The sequence below is a fragment of the Pieris napi genome, chromosome 6 (genome assembly GCF_905475465.1).
Source record: "Pieris napi chromosome 6, ilPieNapi1.2, whole genome shotgun sequence".
In the NCBI taxonomy this organism is placed as follows: Eukaryota; Metazoa; Arthropoda; class Insecta; order Lepidoptera; family Pieridae; genus Pieris; species Pieris napi.
Genome location: NC_062239.1, coordinates 12,200,856 through 12,227,103, shown reverse-complemented (window position 1 = coordinate 12,227,103; position 26,248 = coordinate 12,200,856). Strand labels below are relative to the sequence as shown.

Genomic DNA, 26,248 nt, shown 5'->3' with positions numbered 1-26,248 from the left:
GTAAACATTATAATTAAATGTCATAATATTATTAATAATGCTATAGTGACTTTTTTAATTTTGCTATATATTTCCGAGTATAAAGGAACCAAGCGTTAGCGTGCGACTCTCATCCATAATTTAACTATAATAGATTTAGTGGTTTTCGTTGTCTATATTTAGTTTTAATAAATGTCACAATTTTTTTATATACTATTTTATTTAAGTACGTCTTTGTAGCTCACCTTATTTAAATTGTCCAATGTTTGATAAACGAGTGAAGAGAAAAGTTCAATGAGTCATAAAAAACTAATCTTTACAGATTCTGGATCTGGCCTTGAAACATTCCGATACTCCACATAATAAAATGTTTCTTAGATCGCGAGTTTACTTAAATAAAATAATTACTTTCTACTTGAACCAAGCCGTGTTGGCCTAGCAACGGCGTGCGACTCTCATTCATAAGGTCATAGGTCGTGGGCCTTACAGAAATCATCAAGAGGAAGCCGTCAAGTCGGTGTCGCGTGCCAGGCACAGAAGGCTGATCACCTACTTGCCTATTAAAAAAACGATTACAAAGTAGAACCATAATTCTAAGGATTTAAATTTTCAGGAATTAAATCTAAAAAGCTGTAGCGTCAATGGTATAAACTATAAAGGATCTATTACAGATTCGTTTTGTCGTTCGTAATTCAAAACTAATATTATATTCAAGAGATAAACGACTATAGACTATATACATAGATAATAAACGTTATACAATTGTTAATTCTACAAGGCTTTCAACCGTTGTAAGTAATCCTAGCTCATTTGTATGCAAATTACAATTTGGTAATGGTTCGGCTATTGATTGGTGCGATAGCTCACGTTCAGCTGGTGGTACTTGTGACTATTCCTTTATACTTGCTATTTAATTTTTTTATTTATAAGTTCTAAAACAACGTGTATGCATAAAATGGTACAAATTTTACACACATACACATCAATTATATTAGAACATGAGCAAGCAGGCAAAAGAAAAAATTAATCAAGCAACAACAATATATTATAATTATTATAATAACTAAAACTAAATGAAAACTTAAACCTCATTAAGATGATAAACCATGTATGCTTTCACTTGTCCTTTTCACTGTTTACATGTTTTAATTACTTTGATTTGTCTCATTAGCTATGTCTAAATAACTAAGTATACGTCTTAAATAATTTGGCACTTCTTGCGATGACATTATAAAATTTAATTTGTTAATTTTTTCTTCTTCTCACAGTGCTTGCCTGGAAAGAACGCTTTTAAGCGATAAGGCCGCCAGTTGTCTTCTTTATTTAATTGTTAATTGTTTCTGTATACTTGCAACGAAGTGTTAATAAATAAATAAATTTTGACACATACATATTCTTCTATTTATAGATAATAAGATAACGTAACGTAACAGTCATGTAACGTTGTATGAAGAGCGGTGTTACATACAATATGTTTTATAAAAAACACCACCATTATTTTTAAAACACGGATATTTAGAAGTATTATAACGTGAACAAGCAAAATGAAAATGTAAAATCCTTTTAATATTCTTAAATTGAAAATACCTAATAACGGGAAATGAGAAATCAGCGAACTGAAGAGCCTGGGCTTTCTAATATTAAAAATTGGATTTGTTTGTTACACTTAAATGTTTAGGGTTTATGACATTTTAGATGTAGATTAAGTTAAAACATTTATCTTGTATATATATTATAAGAGCTAAATAACCTCTATCAGGGCAGTGTTGGCCTAGTGGCTTGAGCGTGCGACTATCATACCTGAGGTCGTAGGCTCGATCCCCAGCTGTGCACCAATGGACTTTCTTTCTATGTGCGCTTTCAACATTTGCTCGAACGATGGAGGAAAACATCGTGAGGAAACCGACATGTCTTAGACCCAAAAAGTCGACGGCCTGTGTCAGGCACTGGAGGCTGATCACCGACTTGCCTATTAGGTTTAAAAATGATCATGAAACAGATTCAGAAATCTAAGGCCAAGACCTATAGAGGTTGTAGTGCCACTGGTTTATTTTATTTTTAAATAACCTCTATCATGAGCACAACCCACATACACAACCTCACGTACATACCCTCACTTACACACCATCAACCGGCACAGCAGTCAAAATCTGTTATAACAACATCAAAGGGACTACGTATACTCATATTTGGTCGTAATAACCGATAGTCGTAACAGCCGATGACGTTGTTATTAAGTACCTACCTAATACAATAGAATTCAGCCGGGACCTTTGGTTTTGGTCAATATAACCGGTATGTTGTTCTAAAGCTAAACGATGTCGTCGTAAACGGTTTTGACTAGTTGAATGTATTTAATAATTTTTATTGATTTTTTACTTTCGGAACGTACTTACTCTGTACATGTAAATGTACTCCATCTTTGGATTTATCTTTAGTATAATTGTTTTTGAAGTTATACTTCTTTTGGAACGTTAGGGAAAAGTGATGAGAGTAAATTTTTACGATGCGCGTCACAAGAAACCGATAACCTGAAGTTAGCTATAGTTAACATTTTAATTTTCTCTATTGTTAATGTCGTTTTTTCTACAAACGTAGAATACAATTTTTGGTAAGATTTTTATCTTGTTACGCCAACTTCTAACGCGTGTACATAAGTACATACACGTTTTTTTATATATAATTTAGCTGTTAGCACGAAATAAATAAATAAAAGTGCGAAATGGCTATGATACTAGCTGTCGATGGAAACTTCAATCTTTTATGAGTCTACATATCTGTCATATGTATGAAACCATTCAAATATTTGATGCACATGTATAAGTTATACGTCTTATCATTTGTGTAACTCATAGTAGAGGTTTAAGAAAGCGTAGTCTAAACGATACATACGTATATATACAGACAGCGGTCCAGTATTTGATTAAATTGATTTTTTTAGTAATAAATAATTGATCCATCGCTACAATATATGGATCTCGGCATTAGATTCCATTCCTTTGATAATTTTTAGTTTCACAGACAAGTAGATGTTCAGGCTGCTAATAGACACATGTCGATATTTGAGGCCGGGTTCCTCACGATGTTTTCCTTCACCGTACGAGCCAGTGTTAAATGCGCACATAGACAGAAAGACCATCTACGGAAATAAATATTATATATAATTTAAATATTACAATAAATATAATTTGACTAATCATTGGTCTAGTGGTTAGCACCCCTGACTGCGAATCCATGGGTCCCGGGTTCGATCCCCGGCTTAGACGAACATCGATGTGATGAGCATTTGGTGTTGTGCTTAGATCTTGGGTGTTTAAATATGTATTTACATGTTTATCTTTCTATAATATGTATGTATATCCGTTGCCTAGTACCTACCCATAACACAAGCTTCACCAGCTTAGCATGGGACTCGGTCAATTGGTGTGAATTGTCTTTAAAAATAATTATAATAATAATATACATAAAAGGAATAACATAATATATTAACATCTAACATATCGCCTGGTTAGCTAGCACTAATTAGAACAGTTACATAACTTTTTGTGATTTTTTCATTTTGGAAATATAAATAAATATCTTCTAAATACATATCAGCTATATTAACGAAGCTGGAAAGCTGGAAAGTCATGACCCATTAATCTTATCTGCTTGAGGGGGCCGTTAATGCCATAATAAATTATTTTTAACACGAAATATCGATACAAAATTGTTGGAAATCACGTTAAGAGGAACGTTTTAATGTACTAAATATAACTGCTTCTTTTGAATTGTGAGACTTCTTGGTACAATTTCTCTTAGGAAAGACGTAAATTACGAAAGCATTTAATTCATGCGAATTTTTCGTATAATAATTTGTAAGCGTTGAAACGTAAAATGTTACCTTTGTTAATAAATATTTAATCCACCTCGTTGCTAATTTAAACCAAACAAGAGTGAGATGAACATACGAAGATGCTAAAGATGGAAAAGGAGGGTGGATGTTGCAGAGTTGCGAAATGTTAGAGCATGTACAGTGTTCACAGTTCACTTGTGAACGGATGTTTCAGGTCGCAGGAAGTGTTTGGGTGTTTTCCCGATATTTAGGGTATTATTTTAATAATTAATGTTGAATGTTAGACCATTATTTGGTTAATTATATATGTTGAAATATATTTAAAGATTATAGCCATTTAAAATCCTCCAAATTTGTAATATACCAATGAAATCGCCGATGATGATGATACACTTCGCCATCGCAATCTATCCAGTGCTTCCTGTAATCTAGCACGTTTCTTTAAGGTACGTGTGAAAAATACAACGTTACACAGAAGTGTGCCATCGAAGGAAGTTTTTAATACTGATTAATTGAATTCCGTCTCTTTATAAGAAGTCCCTTATATATGCGCACCATCATAATAACTAGTGTCCGGCGTTTCGTTTACCGCGGTAGAATTATTATAAAAACTAATTAATTAGATTAAAGGGAAAATTATATTTGAAGCTGGCAACATTCAGGGAGTATGTATGGACCGCGCTCCCGCCCGTCAGTCGTTCGGTACACCTCGAGCCGGGAGCTCGGGTTAATCGCTCTATGAACAATCGAATTTAATTTGATTACAATTCAATCGCGACAAAAAATAGTTGTTTTGTTTTATATTAGCGTTTGTGCAGACATACATATATCTATAATGCTATACTGAGGTAAGATATGAATATTTACGAATGTTTTAACTGAAGTCTTTTCGCTGCATTTTCCAAATGAAAAATTAATTTTTGTAGTGCTTTCGACGCTTGCGTTTTAATTAGTCTCAATTGATGTTATACGAATAATGTGAATGGTGATATTGTTGAATACTAAATTTATACATAGTAACTGAATTGTCTGAATTATTTTATTAATCCAATTTTGGGAGTCTAATTCAATAGTTTACCAAAGTTTTTAAATAAAACTAATATATGTTTTATTTTATTAGCCAGGAAAAGGTTTTAGTTTAAGTTTAGTCATAATCTGTCTGCAACTGTCTGACTGTCGTAATATTTTTTGTATATACTCGTAGAAAAAACAAAAGGCTAAGTTTGTCTCAATTATAATGATAGTTAATTGTTATTTCCTATAAAAAAATTACTAAATATTATGGACACCATGCAAATAGGGAAATAGGAACACAGCCAGAGAAATTCCGTATTATAAACTTCCTATTTTGTTTCACTTCTCGATACAGCTTTTTGATCAAGCTTTCTTCACAAGCTAATCCATTAATTATAATTAAATTATCAATGAAAGGCATATAACATATTTATTTACCGTTAATTACTATACCTAATTGGCTTAATTGAATTTAGTTAATTTTTATAAGTATACGGACAAAATAATGATTTATTAGACAACAGCGCGCCATTAAGAGCAATAATAATAAATCATCAATATGTCCTATGCTACGGCGTAGAGCCTTCGTAGAGCCTCTGTAACCTCACTAATGGCTACGAATATTTATTTCTCCTTATCATTTATATTAAAACATATATTTCTTACCTTACTTATTTAATTTAAACTAATCGAATTCACGATAATTATTAAATGATATACTACAAACAATGGCAAACTCATTTCCACTGCATTTTCATCTGCAGTCACCGTTAAGGCTTTATGTGGAAATTTTTTGAGCATTTAAAGTTGAATGTACAAGAAATCTAGGTCAGTAATTGGTAAAGAACTCAAAATATCAAAAGGCTCACTTAGTATTTATCATCTTCCTTAAGGGAAATTAAATAAATTTGTGCGAACTAATTACATTAAACAACTTCGAATTGATTGATATTTTTAATATTTCAAGCTTTTCTTCGCAGTTTCAAAAGCACGAGGTTGTAGCTAGCGTTCCGTGATATAAAAAATAAAATATCAATTGCGCTACAACCTTCTTAGGTCTGGGCCTCAGATTTCTGTATCTATTTCATGTTTTGTCTAATATGCAAGTTGGTGATCAGCCTCCTGCGCCTGACACACGCCGTCGACTTTTTGGGTCTAAACAACATTTCCTCACGATGTTTTCCTTCACTGTTGAAGCGAATGTTAAATGCGCAAATAAAAAGTCCATTGGTGCACAGCCGGGGATCGAACCTACAACACGCTAAAGCCACTGGGCTAATACTGCACTGTGACATACCTTGATTAAAGATTTTTTAATTCAAGTTAGTTACTTAGACAATTAAACAAACACGCATTGTTAATATTTTACAATTCTTCCTTACGTTGTCTATACATTGTTGAAACACAAGATTAAATACTTATATAAAACGGTAGGGTCAGATAGCAAATAGAGTACCGAGGCCTATTTATCATGGGTATTTTTTACAGACGACAAAAGCTTCCTACAAAACAGCATTAGTTTGCGCAAATAGAAAGGGGAAAGCTATTTGTGAAGGGGTTTTTACAAATCTATTCTGTTACGCTACGACGAGATTGATTTTCGTTTTTATATTTCTGTGACGTTATAAAGCACTTCCGGTAGTAATAATAATAGCCTTTAATTCAGATTCTTTTACATTTACACACATTTCTATTTCAATCTTCTTTTCGGTATCTGTGTGCCCTTTGGCAAAGGCCTCCTCCAAATCCCGTCAATTCTCTCTGCCATGTACCACCTGCTATTTCATTAATTTGATCTATCCACCTTCTAAGTTGTCTCGCTCTTTTTGTTGATGTACCTTGGGCATCAGTTTAGTCCTTTTTCCGGTAATAATATCTCCTCAAATTCATGGTAAATAATTTAAGATGAGATAATGTTTAGAAAGAAACCAATGACATTAGAAGAGCCCAAAAAGGATTTATCTTAATAATATTTTTCTAAGGCTTTTGGCTTATAAATAAAATATAACAAACGTAATAGATAATTAGGGTAAATTAAATAAATAGCATATTGTTATAGTTCAACCCCATTTAAGAACCCAATTAAAGATATTAGATGGTTATTTTTTTAAGAATGGGATAAGGTTGTTTGAAGTACTTTTCGGAACTATGGATTCTTACATATTCTTCGAATTTCGGTGTAGTTTTTTTCTTGGGGAATACCCTACTGCGGCGCGATTGCTTAGAGCGGGGTTATGTGGGACACACTTGTCCATACCCACTTAAACCCAAAGGCGACACAAGCAATCGGCCAAGGCAAGGTAATAACAGCAGAGCCTTATCCGCTTCCCGACATGTGATACGACAGTTGCGTCCGCCTCTCCACGCCCATTGTTCGTTTGTGAAGATACTGGACACAGCAACTATCCTTTATAGAGCTTCATTCGATCTTAGTAATAGATAGGTGTGATCGGGTCCAGTACTTGCAAGGATGGATCACTATCACTTCTTTTGAACGCACCCCTGCTCAAAAGTGCTCGCGTGTAGTGTAGTTCTCTCAGTCCGTACCCGTGTCGAAAATTTGATACAAAAACTCTTTATTGACAGTGTCGCTGTCGCTATCGCTATGGGAAGTTAAGAAGTTAACAGCTAGTAGTAAAAAAGTTCACACAGAACAGTAAACAGGCCCAGTAAACACCTAAATTATTTCTGATACTGGTAATTTTGTGATCTCGTCCATCACGGGTAAAAATACTTCTTTCTTAACTTTTAAGCTAACTGCATAAAAAGCTACCATCACTACTTAGACAGCTCGTAGTTGGAAGAAACCAGGTGGGACCAGAGATGTTTTGAATTGCAAAATTTTAATTCATTTGCAGTGCCAGTGCAGCCACGCCTAGAGTTCCAATAAAATTTTATGAAAGTACTAGGAGAGCAGAAGTCATAAAGAAGTATTTCAAAGAACTTTTAGCCTCTGCACGCTGTAATTGCTTCCTCTATAGAAACGGCCGTTGTGGGAAGTGGCGGACGTTAGGGTTGCCAAAACATAAATAAAAACACGTATGCATAATTCATTTTGAAACCCGTAACTTTCAATTAAATTTAAATTTCTCTCAATTCAAATACTTTGATTTGCAAGCAAATTTAGGACATTTTTCGAGTTCTTTTTCTCTATTAAATATAAGATTTACACAAGTTAGTTAATTGTTAATTCTGCTTTTATTCTTAATAACAAATGAACTCATCAAAACTCCATTTATTGCGATCAAAATTCACGATTGGATCTACTAACTCAACACAAATCCCACAAAATCTAGTTTTTAATCCGGCCAAAAAAAATTTTATCTACTTCTTAAGAATTACTCTTATTTTTAACTTTTAATTGTATTTTATTTACATTTTTATTAATATTACTATACATCTTTACACAAGACTTCATGACGTACATTGGTAAAATTTATTATTTATATTTTCTACTAAGTATTTATTACATTCCTTTTCTTTCTTTTTTTGCGACTGAGGCGCAAACTAGCTGTTGTGGTCACTGGCAGAATGACCAGCGCTGTGGAATATTCTGCTCCTCAGCATACTGCTGAGCCAGCAGAAACACACGCATTACACACTTGAAACGTACCGAATGGGAAAAGTCAACGCAAGAGAAGAACTGGCAATAAACTCTGTTTTTAATCGCCAAGTTTTTTGTTTTACACAATGTTTGTAAGGAGCTGCAACCATTACACCATGTTCCACAAGACATCTTAAGTAATTAATAGTTAATTAATAATTTAAAAAAATGTTCTTGTGTGTACGTAAGAGCAAATGTTAATCGCGTAATAAAATTTCTTTGGAGCCAAACTGCGATTCGATGTGTAAGAAACACTTCGAATCGCAAATTTTATAATTCAATTATTATGCACGTTATCTAAATCTAGGATGAATAAAATATTTCTGTGTTGTGGCAACCCTAGGCCACAGTTCGGTTGCTATTTAAATCCTGTGTGCAATTAAAGTGCACACTCAAATATCAGCTTAGAATTAATGGTATTGCTGTTCATTCTTTCGTTCAAAGGCCAATAATCCATTTTAATTAGAGAACAAACATATGTTATATATATCACTGAAATATAACAAATGTAGAGGATCACCCTAAATAAATAGTGTATCATAAGTTTACTAACCAAACCTCAACTAATTTTAGTTTGTTTATTATTCTCCTTGATAGTTACCGGAATAAAATTATTTTATTTCTAGCAATCCATCTAATTAAATACTTAATTATATGTAAAGATTTAGTATTGACTTCAATTAACATAACCTTTACACATTTAAAGAAAACACTTTTTAACCGGATTAAAGTTCTGTATTATTTAAATTATATAGAAAAAGTTGAATTATCTGTATGTATTTCCCCGGAGTTGGTATCGACTAAAAGATGGAGGGTTTTGGCAGAAATGGCTCACGGTGTCCTCTATTTTCGCGGATTGCTTATTTTGAGATTTTAATTTGGATATTATTGGATCCCAGGTGTTTGACCATTATGTCAAATATTAATAAACAAATTTATAATAATACATAACTTTAATCCGGTTTAAAAGTGTTTTCTTTAAATGTAAAGATTTGTTAAAAAAGATGTTTAATTTTAGTACGTAATTTAGATATAAGCTGTAATTTTTTCTTATCTCAATACGATAATGTCGAGAAAAAATAAAATATAATATTAAACATGTAATATACACAATATTGCTACTGTGAACTCCCTCTGCGAACATATAAATATGTCGTAGTTCTGGCCCTTGGTATACAAACAACTTTGGCCTTCGCCATGGCACATATGTCATAAGTACAAAGAGACCGAGTTCTTGGGAACACTTGGGTTGTTCACCACCCTCACAAGACCTTCAGTATATAGTAGGCCAACTGTAAGTCTGGTTTCCAATTTATTGTACCCTGGTGGGGTTAGACCCTAAGACAAATAAATAAACATCGCTGAAAAGCACTTTTTTGAGTTTTAGTATAATAATACTTATGTTCACTATCATATGTGTCTCGGGGTGGACTGCAGTGCGCAGTGGAGAGATGGAGCACTGAATCGAAATGAACATTAAATTTATATTTTTTTCCTGAAATGGATCTTTCTTGGCTTGCGATAAAATATATCGTGTAAATTTCAAAATCATTTTCTATATACATTTGAATTCAGTGTCAAATGTTTGGCTATGTTGGATTTTTAAAACTATGTTTGAAGTTAATTAAATCGTGTATCGATCTTTCAAAATGGATAAATAAACTACTCAACATCACCATATATTTTTCAATTCGCTACTTCAAGAAACGATGACGAAAAATGGAAAGAAACCTTAAACAGCAGAAATTGTATTTTTAAACGATGCCCTTTGTATATTTAAGAAGACCTTAATTAACTCCGGTCGTAGGCCTCATTTCATTAAATTAATAATCCCATGTGATAATTATATATGTATATTAAAACGTTAATGAGAAATGGGTATATTTATTTTAGACACTTTTACACTTAAGTGTATAATTCTATCTCATTCTGTTTAGGTATCTGTGTGTCCTTTTTTGGCAAAGGCCTCCTCCAAATCCCGACATTTCTGTCTGCACTGTGTCACTCTCTGTCATGTACCACCTGCTGTTTTCTTAATTTGGTCTATCTACATTTTATGATGTCTTCTTTTTTTTCGTTTTTTGCACCTTGGGCACCAGTTTAATACTTTCTTGTTCCACTTTTCTGTTCCTCTTTCCATTCCATTTCCATTTAAGTACATTTATTTTTATTGTAACATCTGCTACCTAGTTATACTTCTTAAAGTTGTATTTTTTTCTTCCCTATTCATCATTCATACATCGTTCCAACGATCTTTGACATATATTAGGTATCAATAGACAACGTTAATGAAAAATGGGTATCTTTATTTTAAGATTAAAGAATTAAAATAAATTAAGGAATCAAAAGATGTGAAAGAAAGTGAAATTTTCCTTACTATAAAATCTAAGAAAAAGCACCAACTTATTAAAAAATAATTCTTATAATAATAATAATTAAAAATTTATAAACAGAAAATTAAAACAAATTTAAAAAGTTTGGTCCCTGTGGCAGTGTACCTTTAACGCTAGCAGTACCTGCCTCTACGTTACGTTGGCAAGTTAGTACCGGTGACCCCAGAGCTGGTGCTTTCCTGGCTCAACGAATAAGTATTACAATACAGCGACGAAATGCCGCCAGCGTTAACGTTACTGTCACAGGGACCAACATTTTTAATTTTTTTTTTAAAGTTTCATTATTATTATTACTTGACAATACTTTAAAATTAGGCAATGCCTAACGCAGGAGTTCCAACCTCTATTTTAATTACACGAGGTAGACACAAAGGAGTTTACTAAGGTCCTTCGTGGGCAAATTTAAAACTTTTGATTCCATTTAAAATATTAAATAAACACGCTAGGGCCAAATGCAAACACTCGTCCAGTGTACTGTCAAACTCGTTGAATAAAACATATATACGTCATTGTTCTGAAGCTGAAATGACGACATTTATGCAGTGAATCTCGAACGATGAATTATTTATGTTTGCCATCTCTGTCTAACTAACGCAAAACCTATTTCGCTCTCACCTATACAAACTTGTACAGTGGAATTATAATTTTCGTACAGACTTTGCTTAGAATTACCTGACTTTTGAATATCATTAGTGTAATGCCAGTTTAATATCAGATTTTATCCGTATCACCTCGACGTCCGTCGTGCCACAACTGAGCGTTTCTTACTTGCCGCGTACCTCCACTATCTTAAACCAGCTGCCTATTGAAATATTTCGGAACCAATTCGACTTAGGGTCCTTCAAGAAAAGAGCGTACCAATTCTTAAAAGGCCGGCAACGCACTTGCGAGCGTTCTGGCAATGTAAGTTTTAAAAGAGACTATGTGGCTTTAGCGTGTGACTCTCATTCCTGAGGTCGTAGGTTCGATCCCCGGCTGTGCACCAATGGACTTTCTTTCTATATGCGCATTTAACATTCGCTCGAACTATGAAGGAAAACATCGTGAGAAAACCGACATGTCTTATACCCAAAAAGTCGACAGCGTGTCAGGCAAAGGAGTCTGATCACCTACATGAAACAGAATCAGAAATCTGAGGCCCAGACCTAAAGAGGTTGTAGCGCCACTGATTTTTTGTTTGTTTGTTAACATTTAATTATTTTATAAAATAAAATACTGTCAATTTCACACAATATTCGTAATAATTTATAAACATAATAAATATATATTTACATTCTAATATAATATAAATCGTAATTACACTTCAAAGAACCAAAATTTAACTGTCGTTCCAATTTAATAGGTCAAATTCATTAAACAAGTCAACAGCATGACGATTATTGATTTATTGACGTCCTGCGGTAGTGGTCACAAAAGCTCATTTAATAAAATTATGTAAATTTTGACATAAAGTTAATTATTTTTCTTTCATCTAACCAAAGGCAATTTATGTCGTAATGTGCCTATATGCTCGTTGTAAGCATAAATATTGCTTTTGAAATAGGGGGAAAAGAGGGGGAAGTGATAAAAGACTGCTACCACAGCCCATGGTATAAGAGAGCGTTCAAGTATTACGTAACGCAATTTTTGGAGATTATTGACCTCCCCCCCCATGTAACTCGCCGTAATATTATTCAGTACCCAAGTACAGTACTGTACCCAAGTATAGTAAAACGTTTCGTGACCACCTAGTGACTCTATAGTTACTATTATGTGGTGTAAGTCGAATAAAATATTAACAATAACGCGTAATTTAATCCCCGCCCCGCATCGTAACGTTTAAAAAAGAACCCCCCCCCCCTTCCAAAATACGTTACGTAATACTTGAACGCTCCCTAAGGGAAGAGTTTTTGAAGTGAAACCTCTAGGCACATGAAGGTAGTTACGGATGAAACGCAATTATAATAATTTCATCGTCACTAAGATGTGCAGCCTTTTTGTCGAAGATAAGAGAGAGAGCGATTGAGAGAGAGTGAGAAGGTCGAAATACGTATTATTATTATTTTATATTTTAAGCAAAATATTTTATTGAAATCTCAAATGACGAATTGTACATTAAAATGCCACGTGTTTTTATTCTCGAAGAATTAATAATAAAAAAATATAATTTGTATTAATTTTCGACATTTAAATATTTTAATGACAATTACATTCCTAACATATCTTCCTTTTCCACTCCCTCTAAGTTTCGGAAATCTAAAGTTTTAGACTTGCATAAATATGAACAAGACTTAAAAATTAGTTTGCCAAAGTTTTACTTCTGACATGTGTACTTTGTACGCACGCACTTTTTTTTAATGATAGGGGAATGTTTATAATCAATAACAAAAAATAAATGACAGTTAAATTCATTAAATTCCTAACTATCTTCCCTTTTCCCTTCCTCTAAGTCTCAGAAATATATATATAAATATGAACAAGACTTAAAAATTAGCTTGCCAAAGAAGTTTCACTTCTGACATGTGTACTTTGTACGCACGCACTTTTTTTTAATGATAGGGGATCGTTTATAATCAATATATGTCAAAATTGTCTTTTGAGACATTACTCAAATAAACCTAGTCTAAACTAAGTTATATTAGCTTTAAGTCTAATTTAATTCTCTAAAAAGAAAAGTAAAACTAATATGTCTTCTTTAAGACTGATGTTCTATTTATAACGTCGTAATTTACTTAAAACCAACGTGAACCCTTCACTAGGTTAAACGTGATGTGGATAAATTTAAAATATCCCTAAGGAGGTATTAGGTACCTGTAACTGAGTACTTTTAAAGCTGGCAGCATTTCCTCGCTGTATGTACACTGTTCGTATACTAAGTACTAAAATTAACAGCTTATTATCAGATTAGCGAGAATAGTTATACAAGTGTCTGTCCTCGATAAGATGTAGATCTGTGTTCTAAGTTACGAGTTGTCGAATCTGTGATAAGACAAGTAGCAAGTTTCCGACGAATAGTTTCGAATTCGGAAATTGAAATTCGATGTAACCATAGATAATGTACACTTGAAGTACACAGAAAGTTTTGCGAAACTAAATATTATATAATCTGTAGGATGCTTTTCATTTATTACATTAAAATATATATTCTTTTTTTATGTAACAGGCAGGCTCTTCTGATGTTTAGTGATACCGCCGCCATTGCCAGAAGGCTCGCAAGTTGCCGGGCTTTTAAGAATTGGTCCGCTTTTTTGTTGAAGGACCATAAGTCGAATTGCTTTGGAAATATTTCAGTGGGCAGCTGGTTCCATATAGTAGAGCGTGACAAAAACTGCATTAAGAGACGCTCAGTGGTGAAAAGGCAAAATAATAAATAGCTATTTGAGGCTTGTTAACACATATATAACTTCAAACATACATTAATATATTGTATTGTTTTTTATATATATTAGATGTGAAGAGCCCCTTGTGCTTCCAGTAAATCACCCACCGCAGTTACGTCGGAACTAAAACCGGCTTTGTCTGATGTATTGCAGTCATTTAGAAGATTGTTATAACTTTCCTAGTCGCGGGTAAATGCTGGCTGTTGGAATTTATTTATTATATTATTAAGACAGAGATGCTTCGCTCGATTTCAATATAATCGTACTATAAAAATCGTATAAAAATCGTATGACCGCTATGATCGTTGTATCGTGGTATTGTTAAATCAACTTATATAAAAAAAAGTGCGTGCGTACAAAGTTCACATGTCAGAAGTAAAACTTCTTTGGCAAACTAATTTTAAAGTCTTGCTCATATTTATACAAATCTAAAACATTTGATTTCCGAGACATAGAGGGAGGGAAAAAGGAAGATATGTTAGGAATTTAAGAAATTTAATTGTCATTAAGATATTAGAAGTGTCGAAAATTAAAACAAATTATAAATTTATTTTTTTATTTAAATTTTTTTCTTCATTTCGTCTTTCGTCATTTGAGATTTCAATAAATTATTTTACATAAAATATAAAATACCAATATTTCATAAATTCTCTTTACGAAATTTTAATTTTAAAAATATAATTTCTATAAGGGCGAATTACCTTCTCACTCTCTCTCAATCGGTCTCAAAAATTTTACCCTCATCTCAAAGAATCTCTTTACACAGCCTAACTTTTCAGCCCATCGGTGTAACACCCACCATCAAAGGGCCCTAACTTTTCAAAGCGAACTGCCATTGACTAAAGGATTAAAACATTTCAAGCATGTTGTTGTTTCCATGGTTACCATTTTGGATGTAACCATAGTACAGTACTCCCAAATTAATAATACGCATACCGATCGTCGACAGTGGTATTGACTCCTATTTTTGGCTAACAAGGTGCAAAATGCAAGTGCATTGTTTAGGACTCTTACGAATCAATGATTAGTGTTTCCGGGAATACGACCACTGAAGATCTATAGCATTATTAATTTGGGAGTACTGTAACACATATTTTTTTTGTTTATCAGTATGATGAAGCACAGGACGAATTATGAGGGACGCTGTTGCCATAAAGTAGACCAAAAAAACCCCCATAAATGTCCGTGTAGCTAACGAAATGTAGACGGAAATGTTCTAAGCAATAGATTTTTTTAAAAATATTAATCATACAATCAGTCTTTGCGACTATAAGCAGATACGTTGAGTGCTTCTTGAGAGATTTTTTTATTGAAAAAACTTTTTAACCGGATTAAAGTTATGTATTATTATAAATTTACAATTATTCAACATAATTTTAAATTTATCCGACGTTTCACGTGCTTACCTGGTGAATTATACATAATAATACATAACTTTAATCCGATTAAAAAGTTTTTTCTTTAAATGTGTAAAGGTTATGCAATAAAAGACAATACTAGATTTTTTATTGTTAACAATATTATATTTTTGTTTAACTTGTAATCTTTTATGATTACTGTCTTTAATTTCCCCCGTATGCAACAAGATATTTACAGGCTATTACAACACGAATTATCTGCGTAATTCGCCAATGTTTCGTGTTGTGTATATTTGACACTTATGTAGACATTTTCCACCTCACCAAAGAGGATGTGAGAAAATATTTTAAGAATCGGGAAGACTTTGACTTTATTAAGCAGTAGTAACAATTAAGTTCTTTCTTTAAATTTATTAAGTTGCCGTTAATATTAAATTTCAGTTTTATTTTTTTTATCTTTTAATGTTTTAATGTCTAAGTGTTTTCTTTTATAATATGGATATGTGTAGCTGCAAGATTACTTATAAATAAATATTTGCTTTATTAAAACTAAGATAAACTAAAGTTCAGCTGCGCTCTAAAGTGTGCCAACTCCGTATAACTCCTCAACTTAATATATTGTGAAAGTTTCATTATTTCTAAGTTTGCAGTTGGCAATAGACTTCTTGTTTCTCGTAGTTAACAGATATTATTTATCTTCGCTCCATATTATCACTTATATATGTTTGGGTATACATTATTTACAGAATAACGGGTTGGTTAGACCTCAGAGGTCCTATGTTCGAAACCAAGGACAAAAACCCGTCTGCCACTTGCGGGGTAGCTACAGTATTACCATTCCTAGGTATGGAGCAGTGTTGACCTAGTGGCTTCAGCGTGCGACTCTCATCCCTGAGATCGTAGGTTCGATCCCCGGTTGTACACCAATGGACCAAAAACATCGTGAGGAAACCGGCTTGCCTTAGACCCAAAAAGTCAACAGCGTGCGTCAGGCACAGAAGGCTGATCACCTACTTGCCTATTAGATTACCAAATCATCATGAAACAGATATAGAAATCTGAGGCCCAGACATAAAAAGGTTGTAGCGCCATTGATTTATTTATTTTTTATAGATATAGGAACTATTGGTTCAAATGAAAACCTATGTTATGTAGTTATACTATATAGCCTCTCATTCTACCTTTACCCTACCCTTACCTAAACTGGGTATATTCGAGAAGGTACTTTCTATTTCTAAAGGTTGGATGTTGAAAACAGGAACTGCCGGGTATCTTGCCCTAGTCTAAACAGTTTCACTAAATCTTCTGTAATTAAAATAAGTGATTTATAAAATTTTTGTTTCATTTCTTTTGGTACATTATATGGAGCACTTATAAATGATAAGGCACTTAGTCTTTAGATAATCTAATATATAAAATTCTCGTGTCACAATGTTCGTTCCCATACTCCTCCGAAACGGCTCGACCGATTCTTATGAATTTTTTATGCATATTCAGTACGTCTGAGAATCTGCTACTATATATCTTTCAAACCCCTAAGTGATAAGGGTTTTTTTTATTTTTCAGACCATTTTTTTGTCATGATGACAAAAATACATACAACCCCTAATTTTCACCCCTCTACAATGAACCCCTATTTTTTATTATAGATAGATAGTTATTTTTATTGAACTAATAAAAAGTTTCCTAGAAATAATATGGCAAAACAACGTTTGCCGGGTCAGTTAGTAGGTTATATTTTTGAAGTTATACTTCTTTAGGCGCGTTATGAAAAATTGATGAGAGTGAAATTTTACGATGCGCGCGCACCGTGACACAAAATTAGCAGAATGAAGTTGCCCACGGAAGATGCTACGGCATTGGACATAATTTAAAAACAACATTCGAATAATAATAGAATTTATGTTACACTTAATGTAAGATAATAATAATAAATATTTATTTATTTAATGTTTCAAATGTAAACTGAACTTTATTGACTATAATGGCTCCTCTTCCAGTCTTTGATTTAATTGTAATTAATTATTTGCATGCAATCAAAAACTGTTTTAATAATGCCAAAGATGTATAACTTCTTACGCGCGTACATAAGTACACGCACCCTTTTTTTTGCTTTCTTGTTTGTTAGACATACATTAAATAAAGAAAGTTTGATTACTAAGGTACGTTATTAATGTCGGTTGTATTAACTTGTAAAGGGGATCTTGGCTCCACTCAGGGGAGACTGCGTTAATAAATTACATACGCATCACTAGGGGTCATATGATTCTGTCTGTTTTAAAATTTACGAGGCGTTGGCAAAAGTCGTTGTAGATTTTACAGTCTAGATTAGTCTTTCCCAACGTGGATCCCACGCCCCAAGAGGGTTTTTTTTTACAGAACATGGGGCAAACGGGCAGGATCACCTGATGTTAAGTGATACCGCCGCCCATGGACACTCTCAATGCCAGGGGGCTCGCGAGTGCGTTGCTGGCGTTGCTGGCCTTTCAGGAATTGGCAAGCTCTTTTCTTGAAGGACCCTAAGTCGAATTGGTTCGGAAATACTTCAGTAGGCAGCTGGTTCCACAAAGTGGTGGTACGCGGCAAAAACTGCCTTGAAAAACGCTCAGTTGTGGAACGGCGGACGTCGAGGTGATACGGGTGGAATTTCGGGGTAATTTGATTGTTAAGGAGGGCAATTGAAATCGGCCGGGTATTACAACGAAGACTTGAGACTGAAGCCAACCAAATTGGAACCTAATCTCGGTGCCAGTGTCTCACTAAATTAATATAGAAAAATCTTTATTTAAATTATTTGGAATTTGAATTTTAGTTTTTCATTATGTTTTGAAAATTTGCTTACTGTGTTTCGTTAAAAATTTCCTAGTGAATGAAAAAACTTCTCATTTAACTTTCTATGTGAACGATTTTTTTTTAAAATATTAAATATTATTTACGTTACATAGAGGAACGAAACAATTTTAGAAAAGCTAAGGTAGCATGGCACAAAAATGGTTGGGAATCACTGATTTTACAACCATTTTTCTCTGGTATAATGTGTATGCCTCTTTTTTTAATGTGAGGAAATGCTCTAACGCATATTCCTTGGGCATTTTGCTCAAACAGGGATTATGTGGGATTCAAAATTTTGCCCTACCCACTAAAACCTGACGGATGCTTTCAGACGATAGCTGACCGTGACTTCTCCCACGCTCAAATCTTTAAAAGTAAACCCTGGCAACCTGTTTTAGTCGAGGAACAAAGGTCTTGCTCAATGTCAAAGTTGTATTGTATCTAGTCTTGCAAAACAAAGTGAAGTCCTGATACAATAATTAATATATACATGGCCGAGGCTGTTGATGTTGGTTGGTGTTGCCGTTTATAATACTTCTAAATAGCATTATTAGCTTAAAACAAGTCCCTAAAGCTTATTCACATCGTTCCAGAACTTAGGATATCACAGCATCACTTCTAGAGTGTGTCGAGAGCACAAAGACTTTAGATTGTTTTTTGTTGTATATAATTAATGTTAGCTGTAGGAATAAGTAATGTTCCACGATGTCTCAGAGGACAATGTATTAAAAAAAGCAAGGTTAATTTTAACTTCTACAAAATATAAATGTGTTACAGTAGAGTTGAAATATCCTTTGAATTGTAAGAACATGGTGACCCTACGCCTGTGCGTTGTTTGTTGAACGAATAAATCCCACATTGAATATTAATGGAGTAATATATGGGATATCGTGGGAAAATGGAAATTATATGTGGCGGCTTATGTGAGATTATTTTATAATGGGACAGTATTATCTAAAAATATATCGTGTATATAAATAGCAGACGTCAAGAAAATAAAAAAGTTTTTTAAGCTTTTTTTGTATGTATGTTTTTGATTGTATCTTTTAATAAACTACAATAATTAAACTAAAATGTTTATAACATAAAAAAAGCGTACCAATTCTTAAAAGGCCGGCAAAGCGCTAGTGAGCCCTCTGGCATTGAGTGTCCATGGGCGGCGGTATCACTTAACATCAGATGAGCCTCTTGCCAGTTTCCCCCTGATCTGTAAAAAACACTTACTTATAGGCTAATTCTAATGGATGGATGTTCGTTACTCTTTCACGTAAAAACTACTTAATGGGTTTCAATGAAACTTTAATAATATAGGTTATTTATCAGAATAACGCATAGGCTTCAATTTATAAAGATATTGTATGAATTGTCCAAAATATCAAGTAAGTAGGAACAAATCTACCATCTGCGAGCTATTCTGGTGTGAGCTGCCAAAACCGCTAGAGTTACACATATGTAATGTATGATGGAAATGTTTATCTTAATTAATAGTCCTACAAAAAAGCCCGCCACAGCTTATACCTATATCTTTTGTGTAAGCCATTATATTCAAAGTAGTAAACCTTAACTACAATAAAAATTGATAATTTATTTCAAATGTACATTTGGTAGTAGGGTTAGGGTTAGGGTAGTAGGACTCCTTTCTCCGCAATTAGACTCCTAATTGGTCCGTTGTACGTACCACATTTGGTAGTGATAAAGTATCGCTTCTGGTATTTAAAGTAGATAAAATATGTGTTTCACGCTACATCATTTGTACAAATATTATTTTAATCCTGACGCAGACGAAGTCGCGGGCACCAGCTAGTAAAAAATATTATTGTAGAATATAGGAAAATGGAATACGGAAGCACAAATATATTGTTTGAATTTCCTTAGCTTAGGCTGTAGTCTGCCAAGTTGTGATAAGGTTCAACCGAATAGTTCGCATAATCTAAACCGGAAGTCAAAGCCTTATTCATTCATATTTCGAATGCAAATTCAAATATACACTTTCCAATTTCAAATATTGTTTGTTTTCAATTGTCTTTTGTTATATGTAAAAATGCTTGTGTATTTAATATCTGTTTTGTCTGTATTGAACAGTGTTGGTCATCTCTCAGGTCGTACGTTCGAACGCCAGCTGTACACCAGACTTTTCTGCCTATTAGTACATTTAACACTCACTCGTACGGTGAAAAAAATCCTGAGGCAAGCCGACCCAAAAGTCAACAGCGTGTGTCAGCCAAGATCAAGGGTTTAGCCAGCTTTATGTTCATTATATATAACAAAGGGAGAACTTTTTATATTTATAACGAATAAACTACACAAACTACAATACTACATACTTATATACATAATTTACACATGTTATATTATACTTATGAACATAATACTATAATTTGTATTTACAATTTTCTTAACCAAAAACGTAATAATAAAAATTATTAAAAAGAAAATCTAAACAAATTTAAAAAGTTTGGTCCCTGTGGCAGTGAACCTTTAACGCTGGCAGCATTTCCTCGCTGTATTGCGATACTTATTCGTTGAGCGAGGAAACACCAGCTCGGGTCACCGGTACTATCTACTAGGCGCCAACTTAAATCTTTAATAAGCGCCTGTCCACTTGAACCCCACGGCTCAAGAGTCTCTACTACAAAAGGAACAAAATTGGAGGAAAGACTCTTATATTTTTTATACTCTTACGTTTTTTGCTTGTCCGAAGGAGGTGATACGGGGCAAACGTGTCCACACAAGTAGCATCCCATACTGAAGCCCGTCCCATTTTCCAAGGGATCAACGACATACCATCATTCCAACGATTAACCCTATATAAATAGGCTATATTTTCAAAATTAATACTACCGTACGAAAGCTGGGATAAGCCACTACTATAAAAAAAAAACTTTAAAATCGTAGTATACCTCATTTAATTAGTATATTTTCACGCACGACGCAAAAGTGTAAGAAAAAATGGTTTACCAGTTAATTTAGGTTTATAGTTTATGAATCAGACTAATAAATTTCTAACTTGTAAGGATTTCTTAAGCTAGTGAACCACTTATTGCGTATATACCACACGAAATATTTATTTATTTATTAAAAAAATATTTGGGCACAAACGAAATCTTATTAAAATATAATAATCTATCGAAATAATAAAAGAAAGTAACTCACAAACACTATTTCAATATTTTAAGAATCTCGTATCTAATATTTAGAAACAAAAGACCATTTTTATGAAACAACCCACCGGCGCGATAAAAATAATTTTTGATTTATTATATCTGCGTGCCATAACAGCCAGCAAAATTACACGATCAAAATATTTATGAAGAAAGATTTATTTTCTTTTATTTCTGAATATCATCACGACACCTCGAAATAAATCGAGAAATCGCTGTCTTACCTACCGCATTATTCATTAAATCAGTCCGATTTCAGAGGAGTTGTTCGGACTAATACCTGCAGCTGAGTTTCATCATCGGACGTCAAGGCAGAATACAAAATACCATCCGTATCACCTCGACGTCCGTCGTTCTACAACTGAGCGTTTCTTAAGGCAATTTCTGCCGCGCCACCACTATGTAGAACCAGCTGCCCAGTGAAGTATTTCCGAACCAATTCGACTTAGCGTCCTTCAGAGAATTGGTACGCTCTTTTCTTGAAGGACCCTAAATCGAATAGGTTAAAAAGCGCTCAGTTGTGGAACGATGGACTTCGAGGTGGAATTTTGTATTATGCCTCAACGTCCGATGATTAAACTCAGCTGCAGGTATTAATCCGAACAATTCATCTGAACACTTTGCGTGGTAAATGCGGTAGAAGATGCAGAGAGACGCGTCGCACGCCATCTACGCAACGCCAAGTGACTTGGAAGGGAAGTCGCTTAGAAAGGGACTGGTTGTTGACGATTCGAATGGCTCTTCCTTGAATAAGGTCAAGTGGAAGGAGCTGGTACTGGAGAGCTCCCGCCCAGAGTTGAGAACAGTTTTCAACGTGGGGCCAAATTTGCGCTTTATACAGTTGCAAGCGATGAACGGGTGTGAAGTACCATCTTGCCTTGCACACCAAGCTTCTTGCTAGTTTAGCCTTTCCTTCCAAATGAACGCGATTTGAACGTCGTCCAATATATTCCAAGTATTCCTTATTCTGCTTTTTATCATCGACGCGTAAGTAATCAATTGAGATATGCCGTATTGCTCTTCTAGCGAACACTACACATGCTTCTGGACTTGTATTAGACCAAAAAAAACAGCGTGAAGCACAGGAAACCTGATCAATCAGCAATAGTTGCCACCAAGGGTTGTAAACTAGTCAAAACGTATTTATTTCTCAATTAATATTTTGTGATAGCTTGCCAGCTTTACGTGTTTAAACGGATACTGTGAACCATTAATCATAAAACCACAACTGACGTTTTAATTAAAACGTAGATTTTAAGTTCGTATAATGCGGGTAATTAAAGTAAAGAACTTTTGTATGGGTGAAAATGAATTACTTTGAGTTAAGAACCCTTTGTCATAATTTAATTGGAGGTCGTATTGAAATGCCTGAGCGGCTGCTGCTGAGCTGCCGGGGCGAGAGAAAGTGCCAGACTATAACTCGATATAGCGATAGTGAGCTAAACTTTAATGACGTGTTTTTGTAATAATAATTGATTGATTTATTCAATCGTTAGCTAAAAAATTAAAAATAAAAAGTTAAAAAAGAAAATCAGTGGCGCTACAACATTTTTAAGTCTGGGCCTCAGATTTATTTATCTGTTTCATGATCATTTGTCTAACAAGTAGGTGATCACCCTTCTTTCCGTCGACTTTTTGGGTAAGGCAAGCTGATTTCCTCACGAAGTTTTCCTTCACCGTTCGATCGAATATTAAATGCGCACAAAGACAAAAAGCCTGTCAACAGCTGGGGATTGAACCTACGACCTCAGGGATGAACTGAAGCCACTAGGCCAACACTGCTCTGCTAAAAGTAATGACCAAACATAATAATAACAATAAAACTTTCTTTATACGACAATAACACAAAACAGAACAAAAATTAGATTAAATTTATTCACTGACTCACTCACTCACTTACACATTTACACCTACACACTCACTCATGCACTCAGGCGTGTTGATAACAGTTGAAAAGTAAATTAAATAAAGATGTAATTAGATTATATATAAATATATTTTAAGGAATTTATATTTTAGTTTGTTATGGAAGAGCTGGGAACCCTGACACACATATTTCTTACTTAAAAGGGTTCCTAAATCTTACACATTGTAATGCGTATGTACTTAAAATGAATGAAGACATTTTTATTTATTTAAATAAACGATAACAATGTAAATGGATCTTACTGTTAAAAGCAGTTTCTTCTAGACAGCAGTTTGTACCGCGTGATCTAAATATGACATCAGCGCTAGGTATAAATGAACTTTATCGAAATTACATACGAAAACTATTTATCTATCTATAACTTCCTCAGATCACCAATAGTCCGGTCAATTTAGACATCCAAGGTTACAATAATTCGCACTTGGCTGAATATTGGTAGGATTGCTCAATACACTATTATAAAGGAAATGTGAAAAGTCCTCATCGATCCGGCACGTGCAAAAAAATTTACTCCGGGTCAAAGATCACAAAAATGGGTTTTTCGCGATTTTCAGCAAAATGGTAAGTTATCATAAAATTTGTTTAGACAAAAATTGTAGATCAGATAATTATCTATAAAAAATGTCTAAATACTTTTTTCCTAAGAGCCACCGTTTTTGACATATAACGATTCAAAAAGTTGAAAGAGTTGTAATCGTCATAATATGTATAAGTACACCACGTATATACAATTTATAAAGGTATCGGATCCTTTACTTGCATCTAAAATCCTTTAGATTATTATCAATAAACATTTACGAATGACTCTTTCAGTTAATGTCTTAAAAACTATAAATCGGCTAAAAAAAATAAATTCTATTGTCTAATCGATTAAATGTAAATCAATTAGTGATGATCATAATTGTATTTCTTTATTATAGTTTACTACATAGGTATAATATTATCCTTTATCTACAGTATGTGTATACACGCTATCTGAAATTCCACCCGCTTCACCTCGACGTGCGTCGTTCCACAACTGAGCGTTTTTAAAGGCAGTTTTTGCCGCGCACCACTACTTGCGAACCAGCTGCCTACTGAAGTTTTTCCGAACCAATTCGACTTAGGGTCCTTCAAGAAAATAGCGTACCAATTCTTAAAAGGCCGGCAATGCACAAGAAAGCCTTCTGGCATTTAGAGTGTCCATGGGCGGTGCGGTATCGCTTAACATCGGGTGAAGCTGCCCTTTTTATTTGTTCTATTAAATTGTTGTCATATATTTTAGAAAAATTATGGTAAATATAAATGTTACAAATAAGTAAAAAAAAAAACTTTAGAGGTGTCAAGGGATACCCGGATGGAACGAAATTCCTTTCGATTAATTTATATGTTAATTGGTATCATAACAGTATAATAGATTTTCTCGACACCAATCTTACGACGAAAAAAAAAAGCCAACATCACGAGGTGTTCCCAGGCGGTCACCCATCCAAGTACTGACCTCGCCCGACGTTGCTTAACTTCGACGAGAACCGGTGTATTCGATAGCTAAATTGAAAATGTAAAATATAACAACTATAGCAAAAGTGTCGTTACAACTTTTGGTCTTAATTTATTCCGTCTAGCCCCCTTTCGCAACGCTCGATAACTTCGTTCCAACAAGGCTAATTTAGTTAAGTGATTCCAAAAATAATTTTCATTTCTTATCCCTACAAAAAAAAGGCAACATCACGAGGTGTTCTCAGGCGGTCACCCATCCAAGTACCTCGCCCGACGTTGCTTAACTTCGGTCATCGGACGAGAACCGGTGTATTACAATAGCAAATAGCAAAAAAGTGTCGTGGTAAGATTTTTTTCCGTCTAGCCCCCTTTCACAACGCGCGATAAGGAACTTCGTTCCAATAATCAAACTACAATAAAAATATTACTAGCAAAATAGCGGATTAGGATCAGATAACACAATGCTTATTTTAAAATTGTTCGGCCCATTATCGAATATGTCAAAATTCGAGTGAGAGGTGCCTGGTTGACACTACATGAATAAACTATATTATGATTTGTGAATATCATTCTTATCTAAAAATTTTGTTATAGAATGTCCAACGCACATAACAACACCATTGGAGCTGTTATCGTTTGACTAAACAGAGAACAATGGCGGACAACGTCGCCTTCGATGACGAGGTAAGTAATGTCCAAATGCTTTACTATGGTAATAATTAAAAATAAATACAACACTAAAATGAATTCAACAAGTTTGCTTAGAGCTTCCTCGCTTTATTGTAATACATTACAGTTACAGAATCGCTAGGCAGTTTTATGAAGTCTGAAAGCTGGAAAAGCAAGTCCTTCTTCCTTGATTGATTCCTACTTCTTGTGTTTTAATTGTGTCACTGCGCTTTAGAAATGTATTTATGTTTTTTTACACGTACATAATATTTTCATTGGGAGGCAAATGTTAAAATACTGATCTCTTTAAATAATTCTCTTAGTGAGGCACGCGGTTTTAATTTATATATTGCGCGTATTGCTCTTTTTTGTAATACAAAAATATCTTGAATAGTTGGAGGTCGTATATCTCAGGGAAGACCCCCACGGGGAGTCGATTCCACAGTTCGCTATTTCGAAAAATAAAGTTTTTTGTGAAACGGACTGTGGAAAACTTCCAGCCATCATGGTGATGTTGATGAAATTTTGAATTGATACTAATTAACATCGTGAAGTTTGATCCAAAAAATTAATTGTGTAGGTCCGCTTATAGATAGAGAAATCTCAGAACTATAAACACATTTCTCCAGAAATAGAAC

General features: G+C 34.0%; 1 protein-coding gene across 2 annotated transcripts in view; it reads left to right on the top strand.

Annotated features, from left to right (window-relative positions):
- Positions 1–4,521: 4,521 nt before the first annotated feature.
- The window catches only part of LOC125050348 (dipeptidyl aminopeptidase-like protein 6), a 142,052-nt gene continuing 120,325 nt past the window's right edge, over positions 4,522–26,248 (top strand). For both annotated transcript variants that reach the window (XM_047650118.1, XM_047650117.1), the window contains exons 1-2: positions 4,522–4,662; positions 25,536–25,625. In XM_047650118.1, coding sequence (XP_047506074.1) covers positions 25,596–25,625 — 30 coding nt within the window. In that variant the 5' untranslated portion in view covers positions 4,522–4,662; positions 25,536–25,595. The remainder of the gene's footprint in view (positions 4,663–25,535; positions 25,626–26,248) is intronic.